The 16,591-nt window shown below is 43.3% G+C and overlaps 1 protein-coding gene across 6 annotated transcripts in view; it reads right to left on the bottom strand.

Moving 5' to 3' along the window:
- The window catches only part of IPMK (inositol polyphosphate multikinase), a 61,718-nt gene extending 54,477 nt beyond the window's left edge, over nucleotides 1-7,241 (bottom strand). For 4 of the 6 annotated variants that reach the window (XM_061635348.1, XM_061635345.1, XM_061635346.1 and 1 more), the window contains exon 1: nucleotides 6,579-7,239. In XM_061635348.1, the coding sequence (XP_061491332.1) occupies nucleotides 6,579-6,783 (205 nt within the window). In that variant the 5' untranslated portion in view covers nucleotides 6,784-7,239. Of the gene's footprint in view, nucleotides 1-6,578 lie in introns of all 6 variants that reach the window. The other 2 variants (XM_061635343.1, XM_061635344.1) reach the window with 1 other exon arrangement.
- Nucleotides 7,242-16,591: the final 9,350 nt, after the last annotated feature.

Below are 16,591 nucleotides of genomic sequence, written 5' to 3'. Positions count from 1 at the left end.
ATTATCATTAGGACAACAGTACTTTGCATATACCTACAGAGGAAAAATAAAGATAAAAATATGAGCCCAACATGAATTTCTATAACAGGTGCTGCAACAATATCAATAAGCAAATTTTGAAACTTACATGCTGCCACAAGCTTTATCCTACTTTTCTTTTTAAGCTTTTTCACCATGTTAATCAGAAGACTTTCATGTAGCAGATTGCCAGATTGGCCCAACAGCCACACTTTCAAGAATTAATCTGCACTGAATGTTCATTTCATTAGTTAAAAAATAACCAAGATTTATATTTTAATGTAATAGTTATACTATAGTTATAAAGGTCAGCCTTTGGACTTTGTTAGTCAAAGCACAGTGAAAATTTTAGCTTCCAGGTGCAACAGAAAAAAATATTATGAGCAATAGTTATTTGTGTTATAACTGCACAAGTTGTTCCCATTATACAATCCAGGGTGAAGCCACAATCAAACCCGCTTTATCAAACCAACAAAATATGAGTGTTTACACCTTCCCACCTCTATTATACAATCCCTTCACTACGAATTTTAAAGTAATCAGATCACATGTCAGAACAACCTATGCCTATACTGGAGGAAACAATTCTCATAGGAACCCCTCCATTTGAAATCAGCTAAGGAGATTCTACTATGTGTGCACCAGCAACTAGGGAAAACAGTTCCTGCCCCAAGGAGTTTATATTCTAAATGTCAGCAGCAAGTCAGTCAGAAGTAGTAGGGAGAACAGAGAGATAAGGAATACTAGGAACAAACATAAGAATATACAGTTACACTAATATAGGTAGGGTTGTGGGCACTCTGCACTTTAAAAAAGAAACCCTGAAATTCTGTATCAAGGTAACCTTAGATCTGCATCAAGAATTTAAAAAATCAATCTTGTGATCTGCCTAAGTTATGCAAGTGAAGATCTGCATTTTTTTATCTTAAATATTTATTCTGGATTTTCTAGTCAGGCACTAGGCAGGTCACAAAAGTCTCATCCTTAACTACTAGAAATATTGTTCAGCCACCACTTTGGGTTCTGAGATTCTAAAAGACATTGAGCATCCATTTTAAAATCTATCTTTGTAGACAAAGGTTAGAAAATGCTTTAAAAAAAATATCCAATGTTCTCAAGAAGCTAAATTCTTCATCCACTACCATGTACATGCCCAAGTCCTTAAACCTAAGCTTCCCATATTCCATGTTTATAGCTCCCAAATCAACATAAATGCAGATTTGTTGTCCCCGAGACTGACTGCAACAGGGATAGTTCTCCATAACATACAGTAGGGCCCCACTCATATGGTGGGTTACGTTCTGGACCCCCACTGAAAAGCGAAAACCGCTGAAAAGCAGAACTCATTGAATAGAATGGCGCGCGACGCCCAAAAACCACCATAAAAGCGGAACAAGCACCATACGAGTGGGGCTTTAGTCTAATTGCATCTAACTGAGACTGCTGCATTAGCGAAGCGCTGTAAAGCAAATTGCCATAAAGAGGGGCCCTACTGTACCTTTTTAACCTAGAGAGAAACTGTGACCTAAGAAGAATATCAGTGTAAGCAGAAGTTGATGAGGAAGGTTACTCATGAAGACAGCTACTAATCAGTCTATGTTTATCCAAACGGAGCGGGATAATCCACGGTTTCCATATCCGGTTTGTCATCTGATAGTCCTCACTTTGCCTTTTAGTTCACTCTTTCCCAATTAAAAAAACACTTTTTAGCACCCGCAGCAGTAAGACCCCTACATTCTTTTTGCTTTTTCCAAGCTCCGCCTCTAAAACCTCCCCCTATCAACCAATTGGTCAGCAAAAAAAATACGTATGCTCCTCTCCCCCTTTGCAACAAAGCACAATATGGCTGTAAAGGAGTTCTCGCCTCGGAAGGAAAGGCTGCTGGTCGGTTTCACGCCTGCCTTGTTTGTATTTGTGATATTATGCTTAAATGAATGTATGCTTTTCTGCCTTTATTGATATTTAAGGAGATACACATGCTGGCAACTGCACTTATTTCTCCAAAAAAGCAAGAAACGTGTCACCCCCCCTTCTCCCTTTCCTTCCCACTGAGAATGAAATTGATAAAGCTTTCCAGAGAAGGCTTGAAACCGACCAGAAGCTCTTTTCATGTTTGTATTCCAGATATTACACTTAAAGGAATGTATGCTTTTCTGATTTGAAGCAAAACCCCCAGCAAGTAGAATAAAATTGACAAAGCTTTCGACCACCACCCCCTTTCTCGCTTGCTGTGCCTTGCAGATCTCACCCAGAGCGGCCGCCCAGTTTGCAGGCTGGCAAAGAACAAAATGCATCTGCGCAGTAGTTGCAGACACCCCCCCAACACCCCACCATTGCGATGATTGGTTCAATTTTCCCGGGCTTATTCTCTCACACGCGCAAAAGTGCAGATACGTGATTGGCTGGAATGAGGAGAAGGGGCAAGGGGAAACGCCCAAGAACCGCCCATCAGCTGTAAAGTCCGCAATATTGCATCCTAACTCCTGAAGGCACAGCGGATGATTCCCGATTTTAAACAGCAAATCGCATTTTTGCCAGTATTGCAAGGAGCGGATTTAACCCGCGAAAATGCGCAGCAGCACGAGATGTCATTTGGACGACTGAAAAATAATGAACACACATAGCGGGCGTGTCACACATTTTGCAGTTGTCTGGATGAGCCCTATGTTCTCACTTAAAATGCTATCCTTTCAATAGAAAACTGGCATTCTTGTTAAACGCTTTCTTTATGCTGTTTCATTTGAACCTATGTTTTTGTGACTGTGTTTCATGGGTTACCTGTATAAAAAGGAACAATTGCATCTTATAAAAAAGGGAAAGATATATATGAAAGAACATAATTTGGATCAATATTTAAGTGTGGAGCCTGGACATGTATTAAGGTCCAGTTTCAAATTTCTGCTCAGACTTGCAAATCACCATCTCTCAGTTTAACCTGATTCGCAACATTGTTTGGAGGCTAGCACACACTGATATGAGTTCCCTGGAAGAAAGCACAGTGCACAAATGGAAGAAACAGATTTTAACAACTGTCTGAACTCAAAACGTGTGAGTACAAAAGTGATTATGCAACACAAAGCAGCAAATATGCTCAACTGCAGTCACTTTCTCTGGACCAAGAGCAACTGAAGAAAGGGGCATATGGCATAAGAGTTGTAACCAGCGAAGTCACTGTTTCAAATCTTATCTCTGCCTTTTGAGACTCTTCCCTACACATTCACACATCATCTCCTGTCTTTCTGTTTCAGAGCTTACTATGGTAAGTGCATGTGTGGTTTAGCCAACAATATTTAGTAAATCCATAACAACCATGGTTGCAAACTGTGATTTGAGGCTATATTTACCAACATATCTTGTCCCCCTGTGCTCTTTAACATCTATATGATGCCACTGAGAACAGTCTTTAGAGTGAGATATCATCAATATACAGAAAACATTCCGCTCTGTTTCTCTTTGCCAACTGGATCAGGTGAAGCTGGGCATGTGTTGGAGCAGTGCCTAGAGATAGTATTTGGTTGAATGAGGGCTAATAAACTAAAACTGAATCCTGACAAGACAGACGTACTGTGGATTGGTAGTTCCTGTGTCCAGGAAATAGGAAAGTGGCCATTCTAGATGGAGCTGCACTCCCGCTGAAGGATCAGGTGTGCAGTCTGAAATGGCATGGAGTGCCTTTTTCCAGTTCTGACTGGTTTACCACCTACAACTGTTCCTGTACAGGGAGAACCTGGCCACAGTCATCCCCACACTAGTAAATCTTCTGGTTGGATTACTGCAACTCACTTTGCACAGGGTTGCCTTTGAGGATGGTTTGGAGAGCATAGCTGGGTATGTCTGCATGTGATCATGTAACACTGGTTCTCAGGCCTGCCCTGGCTACCTGTTTATCACTAGGCTCAATTCATGGCTTTAGTTCTAACATTTAAAGTCCTAAATGGTTTAGGATCTCGGTATCGAAAAAACACCTCTCTCCATATAACCCTGTGCAGGCAGTAAGGCCAGCTAGGTAGACTCTTCTGGGAGTGCCCTCATCAACCAAGTTAAGGTGATCTATTGACTCACCAGAGGGCCTCCTCAGCAATAGTACCCCACTTTATATATATATATTTTACATTTCTGAAAAAATCTCTAAGTGGATTACAAACTATCTTTGTAAGATAGCTCATTCACCCACCTCCATCTAGGACAATACAATATCTTAAAAACAAAAAGCAGGCCCTCCCCAACCCAGGTAGGGCCTTACTTGATACCAGCTCAGTGTCTCACACAGAGTTGTATTAAGCAACTTTACAAACCCCTACCTGAGCTGGTGTGTGGACAAGCATATAATATATTCAAACACCTAAGGCTCAGCGCACGTGTATCTGTCCAATACTGGCTGTCTGTCTGATTTATCTAATCCAAAGACTAGAAGAAAATAATTAGACAAGAAAAATAGACTAACCAGAAACTTTCTCTTGAGAAGACACATTTATATGCACATTTATATGCACATATAAACCCTATTTACTAACTAAATAATTTTAAATGGCATAATCTTTTAAAGTTCCTTCTTGTACTCACTCATCAGTTTTCCCCGTTCCTCATTTCCATCCATGTCCATTTCCCACAACACAGAACGTGATTAGGATAACACATTTTCTGCAGAGTGATGAAATTTCTCCCTAATGAATACCAAACTTTATGTTTACTCAAAGCAGGAGTAGATCAGTGTGTTTCTTCCTCATGCAGTTTGTTTCCTTTAGAACCCCACAACAAGAGATCTCTCTGTTAACCAAATAACCTCTTTTGGAATTGAATCCCTGGCATCTTTTTGACAACCCTACATATACTGTTTGATTTTTGTTTGTTGTGGGGGCAGGAAAGGGAGAGATAGTTCATTTTTCCACCTTCAAAACTCTCTCTTCATAAACATTAACCCTACAAAAGCACATCAGATTAAGAGTACATATTTGGGTATCAATAAGAAAAAGAAGAACCTTCTATAAATCCCTAAAGGTTTAAAAAGAACAGGGAGGTCACATTATTGAAGGCCAAAAAAACCCCCCAAAGAATGTGTAGCAGTAGACACAATAAAGGAGCCATCACGAGAGATTTAAACAGTTTGCTAGAAAGGAAAATGTTGTGTTATTCCAGCATTACTCCACTAGCATATGCTCAGAAAAGAAGAGATTTTGTTACTGGAAACTACCAAGTGTATACAAGTACAGGTACCAGAATACCACTACATGTAATCATAAAGATAAAACCAAATCCGGGTTTTACATTAATTTGACTTTTTGAACTTCAAAAACCTTAAAATTTTGCTTTTCAAAATCCATTTTAGAACACCATGTTCAGATATCACATACATACCGACATACACACAGCTTGCCCTTCTAATAATAATAATAATAATAATAATTTAATTTGTGGGTCGCCTATCTGGCCAATGGCCACTCTAGGCGACGTACAATTTAACAACAATACATTACATCATAATAAAATACATCATAAAATACAATATAACAATAAAACAATAAAACAGTTCCAGTACAGAGTAGTAGGCTATTGGTCGTAAAAATTTAACCCTCCCCGCAAGTCCCAAAGGCCTGTCTGAAGAGCCAGGTCTTCAAAGCTTGGCGGAATACATTCAGGGAAGGGGCATGTCGAAGGTCATACGGGAGGGAGTTCCAGAGAGTGGGGGCCGCCACTGAAAATGCCCTCTCTCTTGTCCCCGCCAACCTAGCTGTTTTAGTTGGCGGGATTGAGAGAAGGTCCTGTGTGGCTGATCTTGTTGGGCGGCATGGTTGAGTAATACATATGTATTACTCAAGATGGCTTACAATTAAAAACATAATATTAAATGACCAGAGGTAAGTATCAAGCCTCTGTCAGTAGTCACTCTCAACTGGACCAGGGCCTTGTGTAGGTAGACTGGGAAAACCTAAGTGGAAATCCCCACTCAGCCATAAAAGTCAGTGGAAGGCCTCAGAATGAGCAGTCTCTTATGGGATTCTGGAGGAAGATAAAATTAAGTAATCCTACGTTTGCAACACTCACAACTAACATTATCAGAAAGAAGGAATAAGTAACTCACGTATATCATCACCCTGAACTCTTTGGCATTTAGATCACAAATATGGTAAGTAAATAAAACTCACTCTAATATTATTAAGCACTATAGCACTTGTTCCCATTCACCCCAAAACACACACACACGGAAGCCTAGAAGAGAGGAAAAAACACTCAAAGCAAAAAAACAAAGTGGGTTTTAGTTTTTATTGTGAACAGATTCAAGTCAGGAAAAAGGTTACTCGGGTCCGTCAAGCCACCCTTTATCATAATTACAGGGGCCAAGCCAAAACAACTTGGGTGAGGTCTGGACACAGAACCCGCAAAGTATATTTCTAAGAGCACGAAATATACTTTGGGGGGGGCTCCTTTTTTGGCGCCGCCCCCGCACTCCCATGCCCGCAGCGTGAGAGACCAATCTTCCCTCTCCGCTTCCTACGCAGACCCAAAGTAGGGGGACGACTACGCCAACTTTTGCCCTACCCCTCCGCCCGCCTGTCACTTACCGCCCTTATCCTTCCCGTACATGTGCCCGGCCACCTGATGGGAGAGCGGCACACAGCCGTTGAGGAGCCGGACCTTCCCTCCCTCCTCGCCTCCGTCCTCTGCCAATGTTGTCGCTACCGAGCTCGGAAGTACGTCCACCTTGACGCCCCGAGGGAGCCGCTCGGCCTCCCTGCTTTTTGCACAGCGCCAGGGCTCGGTGGCCATTTCCCGGGGCGGCCTCCGCGGCTCCCACGTCCTCCCCGCCTTCAAGGGCCGCCGCTGCTGCTGCTGCTGCTGCTGCCTCCGCCGCCGGCTGTTCGCTGTCCTGGGCAGGCCCGCGGCTCCATCGTACAGCTCCGTCCGTCGTTCTTCTCCCTCAGCTAGCGGAGCAGCTCCCTTCGACGCCTCAACCGCTCAGCTCGACTGACTAAGCGGCTCTGGGCAGAGGCAGCACCTTACTGGTACTGAGCACGCGCGGTTCAAACAGAGCTTGCGCAGAAGTGGCGACGAAACCTGCCCATCCTCAGTTTGGCTTGAGGGTTTCTGAATGGTTTCACTACAGCCGCTGAAAACGTGAGAAGGAGGGCAGCGCTTTAATTACTAAAAGAGATGTAGCAAGAGCTCAGGGCTACCGTAGGTAGATCTACTCTCTAGGTCCAGATATCTATGGAGATGACTAATAAACAGTGAAAAGAGAAAGCACTCTGCATATCCTCAGAGACAAGGAAGTCCAGTATTGTGTTACAGGACTGAACCCTAGTATTAACTACAAGCTCTGCAACCGAGCCCTGCTACAAATTAAGCTCTAGCATAGTGGTGAGGAACCTGTAGCTCTCCAGATGTTGCAGGACTCTAACTTAACTTCCATCAGGCCCAATTATCATGGTCAATGGTTGAATATAATGGAAGCTTGTCCAGCAACATCTGTTCTAGATTATCACAGGTACCTCCCCCCCCCCTCAGCTGTCATAGAAGGTCTGTTCAGAGCTCATGTTGAAGCAGGACTTGGAGTAGCTCCAAAATTCAGTGTGGAGACTATGAATGAGATCTGGCCAGGAACAAACTACTACAACTAACACTATTCCAACTACAACCTCACTCTACTACAACTAAAGCACAGACAGTTCTTTCACTTTTAAACATCTGCTAGAGCACTGTTGGTGAACCTGTGGCTCTTCAGATGTTGCTGAATGTGATGCCCTTCCCTGGCTCTCCCTGTCAGGTTCCTATCAGACAGATCGGATCGTCTCCAGAAGGTAGTGCTTGGGGAGCATTGCTCGATACCCTGGACTCTCCATTGTGGAGTCCCTCAGAGATCGGTTCTGTCCTCCATGCTTTTCAACATCTACATGAAGCCTCTGGGTGCGGTCATCTGGAGTTTTGGAGTGCGTTGCCATCAGTACGCTGATGACACGCAGCTCTATTTCTCCTTCTCATCTTCTTCAGGTGAGGCTGTTGATGTGCTGAACCGTTGCCTGGCCGCAATAATGGACTGGATGGGAGCTAATAAACTGAAACTCAATCCAGACAAGACCGAGACGCTGTTGGTGAATGCCTTTTCTGCACAGATGGTGGATGTTCATCCCGTTCTGGATGGGGTTACACTCCCCCTGAAGGAGCAGGTTCGTAGTCTGGGGATTCTTTTCGATCCTTCCTTGTCATTGGAGGCTCAGGTAGCCTCGGTGGCTCGGAATGCGTTCTACCACCTTCGGTTGGTAGCCCAACTACGCCCCTATCTGGGCAGTGACGACCTCGCCTCAGTTGTTTATGCTCTGGTGACCTCTAGATTGGACTACTGTAATGCACTCTACGTGGGGCTGCCCTTGAAGACGGTTCGGAAGCTGCAGCTAGTGCAAAACGCAGCAGCCAGACTGTTGACGAGGACCAATCGGTCCTCACATATTACACCTGTTCTGGCCCATTTGCACTGGTTGCCGATTTGTTTCCGGGCTAGATTCAAGGTGCTGGTATTGACCTATAAAGCCTTACACGGTGCGGGTCCGCAATACCTGATGGAACGCCTCTCCCGCTACGAACCTACCCGTGCACTTCGTTCGACATCTAAGGCCCTCCTCCGAGTACCAACTCATCGAGAAGCTCGGAGGGTAGTGACAAGATCCAGGGCCTTTTCGGTGGTGGCCCCCGAATTGTGGAATAGTCTCCCCGAGGAGGTACGCCTGGCGCCTACGTTGTTATCCTTTCGGCGCCAGGCTAAAACCTTTCTATTCTCCCAGGCATTTTAATTCATGTTAAAGTATTTTAATGTTTTAATGGTTTAGTGATCTTAATATTACATTATTGTTATTATGTATCTGTATTTTTATATTTCGTGATTTTTGTTGATTTATTGTATTATCTTATGTTGTACACCGCCCAGGGAGCCGTTGGCTATGGGCGGTTTATAAATGAAATTAAACTAAACTAAACTAAACTACCTGCTCGTGGCTACTGCCTTTCACTAGGCACCACCAGGGACTCCACCAGTCCGGACTGTCCTTTTTTATGGTTTCTCTCTCCGCTCTAGCACAGATCTCAATAGATCCCCCTGCTAGGCAGCACCACCAGTCACGTTCTACAACCAATGTTCCCAGAGACCTTGCCTGAGTCTCTCTATCCGGTTACATTCGTGACTGCGTGCCTATGCTGTTCCCAACCCCCTTGTATCAATGCAGATAACTCATAACTCGGGGTTGCTCTGGATACTTATAATGTTATCTTCTCCTCTTCACCGCTGCCACCATTTGTTACTGTTTCCCTTCAGCCTTGGTTATTACCTTACCCTCCCTTCTGGTCTGTGAAACCCCAGCCAAGGATCAGGCCTTCGGTAAACCAAAATAGTATTTATTAAATAACATTAATAACAAGATAACTTTGATAATGATCTAGAAGCTTATGGTTTCATCTATTACTGTGATATTTGACTTATTACTATTCCGAACTCCACTTCCCTCTTTCTCCACACTCTCCTGACATACACCAACTCACACCCACCTCCAAACTCCACCAAAACAACCCACTAACATCCACCCAGATTCAACTGTCATCCTTCCATTTGTACTCTCAGCCATCCAAACACTCAGCCAATCATCCAGCATTCTACTGCTCATTTACTCCCCCCTCCTCTTGCATTCCACTTACCACATATCTTCTATACAAACAGCACTTACCATATATACATTAATACAGGAACATCACACTGAACTCCAACTCCCAGCCCCAGCCTACATAGCCAATGATGTGAGTTGCAGTCCAACAACATCTGGAGGACCACAGGTTCCTGTATTAGTCGATACAATCCTAGTAAGCACACTTACTTAGTTTTGAAAAAACATGCTTAGAAACAAAGTGCACAAGGCAGAGCATCCAGGTCACACAGCCCTGAGTCCACCACTTATCTCTGTTATATTTTTGGCATGTACCAAAGACCTTCCTCTTTCAACAAGCCTTTTAAGTAGAGAGCTTATTCCCATCTGCATCTGTGTTGGAATTGCTTTTTAATATGTTTTTAAAACTGGTTTTTAAAAAGATGTTTTGTTGTAATATGTTTTAAAAGATGTTTTATTTTAATATGTTTGAAAGTCTTGTTTTTAAGATGTTTTAGGGTGTTTGTGTTTGGCGCCCTGGGCTTCTTCTGAGAGGAAGGGCAGGATATAAATTTAATAAATATTTGACCCATTGGAACTGAAAAGCAGGGGTTGTGTAGATAGGATGGCAAGACAGAGCAAAGGTTCACATGACAGACTATAAGACAATCTGATAAATAGTTAAGAGTGTTCAACTAGGAGTGATTCAAAACCCCACGCAGCTATGAAACTCAATAAACCTTGGCCAATCACAGGGTTGTTGTGAGGATAAAGAGGAAGAAGAACTGTGCATGCTTCACTGAGTTCCTTGGAGGAACAGTAGGATATAAATATAATAATTAAAATATATTTGAACGGCATGTGCAATAACATGGTATGAGTATGTGCTTCAGATATGGCAAGGAAGAGATGGATAGTTTCTTCTACTACCTTGCACTCCCAATGTGTAATATATCTCCATATTTCCTAATAAAGAGTACTAAAATATTTCCTAAGTCTGAAACTAAAATTTAGACACTTTGTAGCTAAGAAGCAAAATAGGACCTCCCAAAAGAGTACAAGATGGGTTGTGTTCAATTAAGTCCTACCAGAGTAGACCCATTGAAGTTAATGAACCTGAGTTAGTCATCTCTATTAACTCCAATGGGTCTACTCTGAGTAGGAACACCAATGAATACCACCCTAGGAAATGAATACCATCCTAGGAAAAGAAAGGGCCAGAATCTTCTCTCTACTAGACTGCAGACACACTTACAGCTTCATAGGTTCTCCTCCTCTGTTTTTTTTTAATTCCGGTACACACAATGTTCATTATGCTCTGCCTCATTTTAAAATCTGGGATTTTTGAGATCGGATGCATTTTTTCTTCAAGCCATCTTCACACCAACTTGGGCTGTGGGTACACAATCAAAATAGTTCTTCTGGCTGTGTTTTGAAGCGACTCTGCCCTCTACTGGTCACACCTTCCCTCCTATTGCAACAGCTAAGGTCTTCTTAATACACTGAAGAATTCGCCAGGATGACAGATTCATTCATGGAAGAACCGTATGATGAAGAACCAGAAATTTTAGAATGTGAGGGGAAAGCTGCTCTTAAAATATTTGGAAGAAACAAATCACCAGGAAAACATGGGATACCAACAGAGTTGCTACAAGCTACTGAGACTGAATCCAGGGGCGTCACTACCGGCATGCGGGGGGTGCAGATCGCACCCGGGTGACACCATGAGGGAGGTGACACCCAGAGCTGCCCCACCCCGCACCGTTGCCCAGCAAAGGAGCCAAGAAGCGCTCCGGGTCGGTCAGAGCAGCTAACTCCTCCTCGGAGGCACACAGGCGGGCGGGCGAGACTGGGAGCAGCATCGGTGGGGCGAGGGAGGCGTGCTGGCGTTCCCAGGCCTGCTTCTCCGGCTGGGTGCCCCTCCGGCGCACACCCTCCCAGGGGAATGGATGGGGGTGGCTGGCCTCACACAGATGCGTGCGGCTCAGCACAAGATTTGGGGTCTCACCAAGGGCCCCCCGGGACCCAGTCCGGTATGTGCCGAAAGCAGGCACCCACTCGCTGGCGGTGAAGCCTGGACGGGCCTTCCACCGTCAGCCAGGAGCGTGTGGTGAGTGTGCGCGCGTGATACCAGCCACCCGTCCATGCCCCTGGGAGGGCGCGCACCAGAGGTCCGCACCCCCCCGCACTCCCACTAGTGATGCCACTGACTGAATCTGTCCACATTTTGACAAACATTTGTCAAGAAATATGGAAAACTAAACAATGGCCCACAGACTGGAAGTGTTCAATATACATTTCAATTCCAAAGAAAGGGGATCCCAGGGAATGCAGTAATTATCAAACTATTGCCTTAATATCCCATGCAAGTAAAGTAATGCTCAAGATTCTACAACAAAGGCTCTTACCATATATGGAGCGAGAGATGCCAGATGTCCAAGCTGGATTTAGAAAGGGAAGAGGCACCAGAGATCATATCACAAACACATGTTGGATAATGGAACGGAACAAGGAATTTCAGAAGAAAATCACCCTGTGCTTTACAGATTACAGCAAAACCTTTGACTGTGTAGATCATGAAAAACTATGGAATGCTTTAAAAGAAATGGGGGTGCCACAGCATCAGACTGTTGTGATCCGCAACCTATACTCTGGACAAAAGACTACTATAAGGACAAAATGTAGAGAAACCAATTGGTTCCCAATTGGAAAGGGTGTGAGCCACGGGTGTATTTTATCACCCTATTTCTTTAATCTATACACAGAACATATTATACGGAAAGTGGGATTGGACCAAGATGAAGGAGATGTGAAAATGGGAGGGAGAAATATTAATAATTTAAGATATGCAGACGATATCATACTACTAACAGAAACCAGTAATGATTTGAAATGAATGCTGATGAAAGTTAAAGAGGGAAACACAAAAGCAGGACTATAGCTGAACATCAAAAAGACTAAAGTAATGACAACAGATGAGGACATTGAACTTGTCATCAGTTTCCTTGGCACAGTCATTGACCAAAATGGAGACAATAGTCAAGAAATCAGAAGAAGGCTAGGACGGGAGGACAGCTATGAGAGAACTGAAAAGGTCCTCAAATGCAAAAAATGTATCACTGAACATTAAAGTCAGGATCATTCAGACCATGGTATTCCCGATCTTTGTGTATGGATGTGAAAGTTGGACAGTGAGAAAAGCGGAGAAGAGAAAAATCAACACATTTGAAATGTGATGTTGGAGGAGAGCTTTGCGCATACCATGGACCACGAAAAAGACAAATAATTGGGTGTCAGAACAAATTAAACCAGAATTGTCACTAGAAGCTAAAATGATGAAACTGAGGTTATCATACTTTGGACACAAAGAGAAGACATGATTCACTAGAAAAGACAATAATGCTGGGGAAAACAGGAGGGAGTAGAAAAAGAGGAAGGCCAAACAAGAGATAGATTGATTCCATAAAGGAAGCCACAGACCTGAACTGACAAAATCTGAACAGGGTGGTTCATGACAGATGCTATTGGAGGTCACTGATCCATAGGGTCGCCATAAGTCGTAATCAGTTTGCAGGCACATAACAACAACAACAAAAGGTCTTCTTAACAGGAATAATGGTTCTCAGAGGCTTGACTTCTTTAACAGTGATTATACAGGCATGAGAGTGGCTGTATACTATAGTCAGCATGGATTTTTCGCATTCCGCAATGTTAAATGGAAAATATCCCCATGCCATTTTGATGCTTCCCATAAACTCATTTCAAAACAAAACCTTACAAAACTTACAGTCCTGAACTCAGAAACGCTTGCTTAACAACCCTCTAAATTTTCATGGTGATACACAAAACAGTCAGAGAAAAAGAATAGAGAGTTCAAAGTGTAAAAAGAGAGAGAAACCAGATCCCTTTTGGACTTTTTTCTCTGAGTTCTCATAAACTGTTGAAATTCATTAAAAATCAGCCATGTTCTCAGAGTACCTGTAATCCTATTACTGACCTTGCCCCATATTCTGACCTTCATCGTCTGCAGTTTACAAGTTTAAAAAATGCCTGGGTGATTTTTAATTAATTTAAGAAATTTAGCATTGAACTCAATGATGTCAGACATGCTCAGTAAGAACCAACTGTCAGTGTTCTAAAAGCTAGACTCACAGCTGCTGGGCTTGGCTAATCAGGGGGCCACACCCACAGCACCTTTATTTCACTTTAGACAGTCATGGCTTCCCCCAAAGAATCCTGGGAAGTATAGTTTGTGAAGGGTGCTGAGAGGAGACTCCTATTCCCGACAGAGCTCCAGTGGCCAGAGTGGTTCAACAGTCAGCTGCTCTGATTGTAGCTTTGTGAGGGGAATAGTGTGTCTCCTAGCAACTCTCAGCACCCTTCACTAACTACACATCCCAGGATTCTTTGAGAGAAGCCATGACTGTCTAAAGTGAAATAAAGATCTGGTGTGGATGTGGCCAAGACAGCTTTGGTTTAAATTTGGGTGCGAGGCTACATGTGCCTGCTGTAGTATAAAAGGTGGGGGAAACCCTGAAAAATAATGATACTGTTCACAATGTTTTCCTTTTCAAAAGGAAAGGGGCTTCCCTTCTGCCCAGTGCCCATTCAACCAATGTCCTCCCCTCCCCCTCCCCCAGATGCACGTTACCAAATTCTTCCAAGCTACACAGGAAGTGGATTGGACTGTGAAAGACCAACCCAAATTGTGTTTGCATTTTGTAGGGCAGTACAGTATCTCAGAGAGGAGGTCAGGTCTCCTGCTCCCCTGGTGCATTCACTATAGCTGCCCAATTTCCCTGCTTTTTAAAGTTTGATAGAAATATTTGTTGGCTATAGGTGTGTTCTTAAACCGCAAGGTTTTTTGCCTATTAGTGAATTATATTTATAAATTGACCAACTTAGCTTACAAACTGAACTCTGCTTCTACCAACTGTGAGGAAAAGAAAAAGATTTAAAAAAGGGCGGGAAAACCTAGTTGTTTTCATTTCTCATCATATTCAATTGAAGTTACATAAAATGGTATCCTATTAGGCCTCTCCATGTGTTACACCCAAACCATTCCTCTTAAAGAGACACACAGTTTCAACACCTCCCCACTGCTGACTACAGACCTTTAAGGTCCACCCACAGCAAAGTATTGGGCCACTCACTGTCTCTGCCTGAGCTGACAGCAAAGCATTTCCATTGGACACACCTGCAGGACAACAGGTTGATTTACCACTCAGTTGTGAAATCTGTGTGAAGCTAAATTGAAAAACACACTTGAGCTGATCCAACCAGGTTTTAGAGTAAAAAGGAGCAGAGTTTGACTAGCATCATGTCCTCCCTCCCCCCCCCCCCCCGGTTTTCAGAAAAGAGAGATGGAGATGCACTGGAACCAGCACAACAGTAAGCGTGTCTCTGCTCTTGAAAACTGTTTTGTCTATCCACCCATTGCAATTCCGAAGTGTGTCCAATGAATCACTTTGCAGTGGGTGGTCCTAACAGCTCTGACATCAGCAGTGGGGCTGGATGTAGTCTACTGAACAAGAAAGATGTGTACAGCTGGCTGCAGATTCATTTCAAACCACACCCAGACAAAATGGTCTCACTGCTTTTTAAGCAACTGTGTACGTAGCCTTAGGCTGTAATCCAATACATGTCTACTCAGAAGTAAGCTCCATTGGGTTCAATGGGACTTACTCCCAGGTAAGTGTGTATTGGACTGCAGCCTTAGTCTATAATTTGTCAACAGGAGCAGATTAAGATCTTCCCAGAAGCAGGGGCTTGTGGGAGGCTTGGCTAAATACAGCAGGATCTTGATGAATCTTCTTGGATATTGATGTTGGGTCCTAAGATATACCGTCCTCCCTGAACAGCAGTACATAGGGTTAATGACAATACCTTTATTGTTCCACTTGTACTGACTACTGATTAGTTTCTGTGCATAAGTCAAAGTGCTAGTATTACTTTTAAACCCATAAATGGCTTGGGACCAAAATACATAAAGAACCTTCCCTATCTTGGACATGTGTTTGTCAGATACACAGCCCTTCCCTACAACAGCACCCAAGCCATAGAACTTTGTGCCTAGGCTCCACCTTTCCACCACTAGGTCCTGCTTAGGCAGATGTTTCATTGGGGGGGAGGAGTATTTGACAATTTAAAAAAAATTGTTTGCATTTATACAATTCATTTTTAATCTGTTTTCTAAATTTCCTATAAGCCGCTTGGGATGCTATATAGCAGAAAGACAGGACACAAATGCTCCCCTAAGTAAAATATCTGGAACTGAAGCGTCAGCCTCACTAATGGTCATCAAGAACTATCATGAACGGAACTTACTACACTGCTGAAATCCTGGCTGCTGTCAGGTAGTAAAGGGTAACTGACTGCAACTATCTATTCACAAGGTCTGCAGCAGTTCAATTGGTTTAATTTTTCAGCTTCATACATTTAACTCAAGGTTGTCGAAAGAATCACATATTGGCAAGGAAAGGCTACGTATAATCTCTGCCCAAGAGTAGTGTACAAATTGTGCTGTACACTAAACAGTTTCATACTGAAGTTTGACGCACATTATCTGTGGTACTCAAAGTTCTCAGTATTTAATGCCTTCCCCTTATGCATTGCAGAGCATTTGCTGTTTTCTCCAGAGCATGGAGGGGCCCACAGCTAAATAAAGGCTAAGAGTCAGGGCAAACAGCGCTCAGTCCCAGAACGTTTTTTTTTTTAATGGTCCACTCTATATTTGGAATGGAGCTTTCTTGCCATCGAGACCAAGTAGCCACAGGTAGGACCGAGAGCAAGGTTCAGAGTTCATTTAATCTACCTTGACCCATAGTGTAGTTATCAGGAAATACCCACTGCCTCTTTCCCTATTAGGACCGCTAGCCTTATTCTGAATACAGAACTGACAGCTACCAAACTGCATTTCAAACACTGAAATCACAGCCTTGTACAAATCA

Source organism: Rhineura floridana, chromosome 7 (genome assembly GCF_030035675.1).
Source record: "Rhineura floridana isolate rRhiFlo1 chromosome 7, rRhiFlo1.hap2, whole genome shotgun sequence".
In the NCBI taxonomy this organism is placed as follows: Eukaryota; Metazoa; Chordata; class Lepidosauria; order Squamata; family Rhineuridae; genus Rhineura; species Rhineura floridana.
The sequence above is the reverse complement of the archived record's forward strand: the minus strand, read 5'-3'. Positions and strand labels throughout refer to the sequence as shown.